Source organism: Cyclopterus lumpus, chromosome 20, assembly GCF_009769545.1.
Source record: "Cyclopterus lumpus isolate fCycLum1 chromosome 20, fCycLum1.pri, whole genome shotgun sequence".
Taxonomy (NCBI): Eukaryota; Metazoa; Chordata; class Actinopteri; order Perciformes; family Cyclopteridae; genus Cyclopterus; species Cyclopterus lumpus.
The window spans coordinates 8,896,158-8,902,322 of NC_046985.1; the positions used below are offsets into that span (position 1 = coordinate 8,896,158).

Genomic DNA, 6,165 nt, shown 5'->3' on the forward strand with positions numbered 1-6,165 from the left:
GTTAAACACTCCAAAACCCATAAATAAGTTACTGTAGCAGCAACTTCATAGTTGAGAAGCTGGAACTTGGGAATATTTGGTATTATTGCTTGAAAAATCAACATTGCTCATGCATTCAGTGTTCTTTGTCAATAAAAATACAGTAAAAAATCAGCATACATTTTTGTCAACTCTCAATGATTTGACTATCTCACAATACTTTAATATAGAGTTAAATATACACTCTTTCCAGTTTATTTAGTACTCGGTCTAATATAGTGGCCCATACAATAATGTTTTTTGTTAAAACCTTTTTATACAAATAATGTAACTGTGGATTTTGCAGACTGTAGTTTGTCTCACTGAGTGGTGTTTCACATATTTTGTCCATCTCCACTGAAACTATTGCGCTGGACGAATCTTTCTAAATCAGTTTCAGTAAAACTTAAAATCTCCATGAAAGGAAACTGGCAACTGAGTGTATTTTAACATTCACAGTAAGATACAGACTCATCAATGAAATGATTGCAACATTAAATTAAATACAGATAGATACATCCTGTCAAATACTATAACTAAGTGGGTAATTCTTTTTTCCAGCATATAATCGCTGTGTAGGAGGAACCATTATCGTATACAGCAGTGTTCCTCTTAACAAAGCTCAGCACATGAGGTACCAACACAATAAGCTTGAATAGTTGTAGGTCAGTAAATACATTCTGCATAAGTGCATAAGTACAACCAGGTAATGCTTAGCTGCTCTGGGAAGGTTATGTGTGGTAATGCAGACATTACTTGGTAATACTCTAGAGGCTTTGTTGTACAACATCATCGGGTTTCGTGAACTTAAGAACAGCAAAGGGATGTTTTGCGTTACATCTGGAGAAATTGTCTTTTTAAGTTTGGTTGAAGCAGGAAAAGGAGGACAGATGAATACATGCAGATACACTGAGGTAGAGGATGCTAACAGCAAAGTAGAAGAGCAGAATAATTTGTAGTTGACTAAAGCTTGTGAGCAGGACGATCTATACCCTGTATAAAGTTGTCCAAGAGCAGATGCTACAGGGACGGGTAGAGAAAAGCAGAGTTGTAGTCCGGAGGAGGAGAGCCGCCCTCGTCAGACTCCCAATCACACGGCAAGATAGAGGGCTTGATGTCCCAGAGACCTGTGATGTCACTGCACAGGAAAGGCACCTGTTGGTCCCGGCACTTAGTGAAGGCAAAGAACCTAAAAACATACAGAATAAGAGTTATAACCTATAATGCATTACATTGTCTGTAATTAAAATAATTGACATAAAAAATAATAATATGGAATGTTATAAAACATGTCATAGCGTATGCTCTAAAACGTCTTTAAAAAATCAATAAAAGGGCACATTGTTGGAAGTAAACATGTTGTAGCATGGTATGCCAAAACATATCAGCATATTATGCCATACAAAATATAAAAAAGATAATTAGTTTGTTCTGTCAATTAAACGTTATTAACAGAAGAATTATCCACAGTTAGATCTGTGCAGACAACACTTTATTTAAGCTTTCGGTCTAAAGGACCTTCATCAGAGCACAAGGGTTCAACTGCAGCCAAATTAACATTAAACATGTACTAATTATTTGATCATTATACTGTCATCGTTCAGTAGGCCACTATAAGTTCATAGTTTAGTATGTCAAAGATAGTCACAGTTTAGTTTGCAAAATGTAATACCTCGGAAAATACCATTAATTACTTTTTGTTTCGCCAAATTGACCTCAACATGTAATACCTTTTAAGACCCCCTCAGACCCCCTTTTTTTAAAAGTCAGATTTTGCCTCCACAAATAAACATTTTTTCACAATGTCTCATTTCATCACTGTGTTTCCTTCTGCGCGGCGATTAACAGATGACAAGATGTTTCGGGAGGAGGCGAGTCAAGAGTTCAGAGATTACGTAAAGGTCACCTGCTGAGTTTCCTGCTCTTGGGGCCGTTATTCCACGTCAGACGCTTCATTTCCTCGGATGGTAGCACCATGCCGCTGTCACTCTGCTCATCCTAAAGCAGAGAGGATGCAAACATGTAGCTTATTGGGGTTTCTGTGTTCATCTTTTCTTTGTCTATTCTGTTTTCCTTGAAAATAATCAATTCCGACAAAGTTCTAGGTTCCATGTTTGCATGCAATCAGAAGCGACGGTGTTGTCTTACATCGGGGTCGTCCGGCTCTTTGTAGGGAAGTTCCTCAAACGTCTGAAGTGTGGCCATGCCCCTCATGTAACTGGATATTGGATTCAGATTCAAAACATTGACATTTGGAAATTTCTCTACTTTCTCAACCTGTTTCCTGTTGTTTCTGTTTTCTCACACAGCTCTTAACACTTTCACATCTGCACCTGTGCTTTTCTCCCGTTTCTTGTATTTATTTTACGACAACACTTCTCCACAGTACTTGATTACTCATACACACAAGTCAAGGTGCACTGGCCCAGATATATGCTGCATATTACATTTCACAACGTACATTTTCTCTTTACCTCAGGTTTGTGACTGCGAGCACGTTTTCTTTGAAGGTCTCACTGTGACCAGTGTCTCCAGTTATGAAAGCTCCGAGAGGAATATAGTCCTTACCATCCTGTTAAAGAGAGGGAACACAGCTTTGTGTAGCTTATACATATGTTGAGAAACATTTTGTTAGACAAGAAAGAAATCCTAAGCCTGAAGCAGAAACATTCATAAGAAGTCTGACCTGCTGAACCCTCTCTTGCAGCAGGTCTCCCAGGGTCTCCACCAGGTTAGTGAAGGTGGGTCGATCCGAGGGACTGGCCTCCCAGCATGCCAGCATGGTGCTGTAACTGCACACACAAACATACAGGTGTAGTGTTTAATGTACACTCCTCCCCTAATGATTATAGGTAACAGTGTTGAAAACGTATCCACCCACATCTCAGGTGTGCTGTATTCAGGTGCTCGCATCCTTGTTCCCCCCTTCAGTCTGTGGCAGAACTCTTCATCTATGTGAAGACCAGGGTATGGAGAAGCTCCTGTTGGACACACACACACACACACACACACACACACACACACACACACACACACACACACACACACATACATGTCAATACATCAATATGTGAACACATCCATCCAAAATGGAAGATCATAAGATATCAGATCATAGCATGTGTTACAGGGCTTTTGTATTGGGATGTGTATCTGTTATTTTGTCCACCACCTGTGTAAGTTTGGAACAACACTGTGGTGAGAGGGCTCTTACCCAGGGAGAAGATCTCCCACAGCAGAATGCCGTAGGACCACACGTCACTCTGCGTGGTGAACACCTTGTCAAAGATGGACTCTGGAGACATCCACTTCAGAGGGAGGCGGGCCTGTCAGCCAATCAGATGACAGGAGCAGAGTTACCAAAGACCACTGGTGGTGAAACATTTCAAGTTTGGCTGGTTAAAAAGCCGTTGGCCACAGATCCTTTTGAGGAAAAATTTTGCATTATGTCCGTTGCTTAATATTTCCGAAACAGAAGTTAATTGTGGGAACAGCAGTTAGAGGATGCATAATTCTTCAAGTTGTATTAAAACTTGCGTTGTGGTTTAGTGTATCAGTTATGGCTCCTTAATAACATTACGTATAGTTGTTTTAACCATGAATAACCCAAAATTATGTCATTTACAAAAAAAGAAAAAAGCCCTTTTGCCTATGGTGAGTATCTTTTAGAAAAGTGGCTGCAAAGCAGTTTATTTTGTAAATGTACACAGTGCATCAAGTATAAAATGCAGAAGAGAATTGCCACACCCTAGTTATTTTAAGGATGCATGTGACTCATTTATAAAAAATCACTTGATCTTATGAATCCTAAAATATGAAATACTATTGAAAAATGAACTGCCTGAGTGCTTTTTCTTTCAATTGCATTGACCTCCAAATTTTTGCTTTCAGTGGTGAGGTTTCTCAGGATGTCATCAGTCAATTTGTTGAACAATCGTTAGTGAAATACTTTCAGACGGTGCATTTTGGAATCACGTTGCTCATGTAGACTCACATCTCCCTTGCGGACGTAGTCGGGGTCTTTGTAGATGTCTCTGGCCAGGCCGAAGTCACAGATCTTGACCACTTTATTGTCAGAAAGCAAAATGTTCCTAGCTGCCAGGTCTCGGTGAATACACTGATGTAGAAGAAGCAAGAAGAACACAAATAATTACGCACATGAAATACACAAGTGTACCTGTATCCACAGACACACACACACACACACACACACCAACACCAAGTATCAAACCTTGCGAGAGGCCAGAAACTCCATTCCTCGCGCCACCTGGAAGCTGAAGGAGATGAGATCCTCCAGGAATAAGGGAGAGTTGGGGGCAGATTTGGGATCTAGAGGAAGAAAGAGGGGGGCCACAGGGTAATATTAAAGCAATTTGATTATGCACAAAAGAAAACGTTCTCTATGCTCATGGCTTACTGAGGTGATTTTCTTTTTTGTCTTTCCCATCAAATTCAGACATACTGGCGACACGACCGGGCCCTCCATCCTCTCCCCTGGTCGGCTGAGATGGAGAGAAATAGTGAGATGTTTTCAATTATTGTATGAAAAAAGAAATTGGCATTATGTGTCTTCTGACATTTGTTATGGTTTTGCTTACTTTGTTGAAAGAATTTCATCAACATGTTTAGCTCTGTGAAAATGACCTTCAAGACTGCAGTTTGTACTTATGTCTAAACCTGTGGAGAAATTAAGGAAGTAGCCGCCCTGCTTGTGAACTGATAACATATTCGAGCCTCAAACCGATTGCAGAAGTGATTTTTTAGGTGTACGGTTTTGAAATTGTGTGCAGCAATAAGGGGCGACTTTGCTGCTTTTTTTCTTCTTAACTGCAAGGAGAAGTGTGGGTCACACAGCCATGTGTGAACTCGCCATGAAGGTCCTGTTTTGTGTGAAATATGTTTATCACAACACCATCTTTACCTGCGTTGGTGGACTCACCGTCTTGTGCACAAACACATCTCTCTTTCCCTTCAGGAAGGCAGAAATATTTCCATAGCGACAGTATTCTACGATGACCATCAGTGGCCCTGCACACACAGAAAACACACATGCAAAAACACACATATTATAGTTAGTGTGAGGTCAAAAACACACACATAAATACTCATAGCTCATAGTACACCTATATATACAAAGTATATACTATATAAGCATATTAAGAGCACACCTCCCAGTTTGGTGCAGGCTCCCAGTAGGTTGACCACATTCAGATGATGGCCAATGTGGTTCAGGATCTTCAGTTCAGTCATCAGAGCTTTGTGTTCGCTGGCTGTAGCTCCCTCTGGTGGACAAAAGGCAGAAAAGAGTGGAATAAATGTTTTCGAACAGAATTTGTGATTTCATTTTGTCAGAATACCAGGGTCTTGTACCTTTGAGCATCTTAACAGCCACAGTCCTGCAGCTGGAGGCGTCGTCTATGCCGAAGGCAGCTGCCTGAATCACCTTACCAAAGGCTCCACGGCCCAGAGGTTTCCCTGTGAGAGAGAGAGAGAGAGAGTGAGAATGTGAGTGAGGCTTACAGGGGGGAAAGGGAGTTGTGTGTTTGTGTCTAATTGAGCTACTTTATTAATTACTATTATTATCCATCCTGGATGTGAGATGCTGATAAGAGAAGACCCCATCAACAGTCCATTTAACTGAATCCCACCCTAGTGGGCTGATTACCTCCAGTCTACACAGTTTACACCCCCCCTGCTGTTGATTAGCTCACCACAGACAACACCGACACAAAGTCTGATTAATGGAATGAGAGTCACTCCCAATAATATTCTGATAAGACCTCTGAGAAAGTCCTTTTTATCCGTAATGTGATCTAAAATTCCTTCGCTCTCTCCCATCGTTAGCATTACATCCACAAAATCCTTCATATCACAAATCACTTGTGTTAAAAACATCCATTTCTGCATTTTCGTACCTAATTTGAGCCGCTCCCGAGGGAACTCCCATTGGTTTGGGTCGTATTGCAGTCGCTCACACTGCTCCTCTATTGGCCCGTCTCCACTGTCCAGAATGATTGACAGGTACTTGGGTTTGGTGTTTGCGCTACTGGTCTTTGGAGAAAGAATAGGAAACCCATACTAGTAATATAGCAATACTGTCGTTTTGTAGAATCTCTCAGGGATTGTTTTGAAAATGCATTCAGGTAC

The 6,165-nt window shown here is 40.8% G+C and overlaps 1 protein-coding gene across 1 annotated transcript in view; it reads right to left on the bottom strand.

Annotated features, from left to right (window-relative positions):
• Nucleotides 1-444: 444 nt before the first annotated feature.
• The window catches only part of flt1 (fms related receptor tyrosine kinase 1), a 30,733-nt gene continuing 25,012 nt past the window's right edge, over nt 445-6,165 (bottom strand). Inside the window, exons 17-30 of the mRNA XM_034560397.1 lie at nt 5,934-6,069; nt 5,389-5,493; nt 5,187-5,300; nt 4,958-5,046; nt 4,436-4,520; nt 4,250-4,347; nt 4,013-4,135; nt 3,233-3,344; nt 2,900-2,999; nt 2,705-2,810; nt 2,493-2,590; nt 2,167-2,236; nt 1,925-2,016; nt 445-1,207 (exon numbers count right to left, since the gene is read on the bottom strand). Of these exons, the coding sequence (XP_034416288.1) occupies nt 1,039-1,207; nt 1,925-2,016; nt 2,167-2,236; nt 2,493-2,590; nt 2,705-2,810; nt 2,900-2,999; nt 3,233-3,344; nt 4,013-4,135; nt 4,250-4,347; nt 4,436-4,520; nt 4,958-5,046; nt 5,187-5,300; nt 5,389-5,493; nt 5,934-6,069 (1,497 nt within the window). The 3' untranslated portion in view covers nt 445-1,038. The remainder of the gene's footprint in view (nt 1,208-1,924; nt 2,017-2,166; nt 2,237-2,492; nt 2,591-2,704; nt 2,811-2,899; nt 3,000-3,232; nt 3,345-4,012; nt 4,136-4,249; nt 4,348-4,435; nt 4,521-4,957; nt 5,047-5,186; nt 5,301-5,388; nt 5,494-5,933; nt 6,070-6,165) is intronic.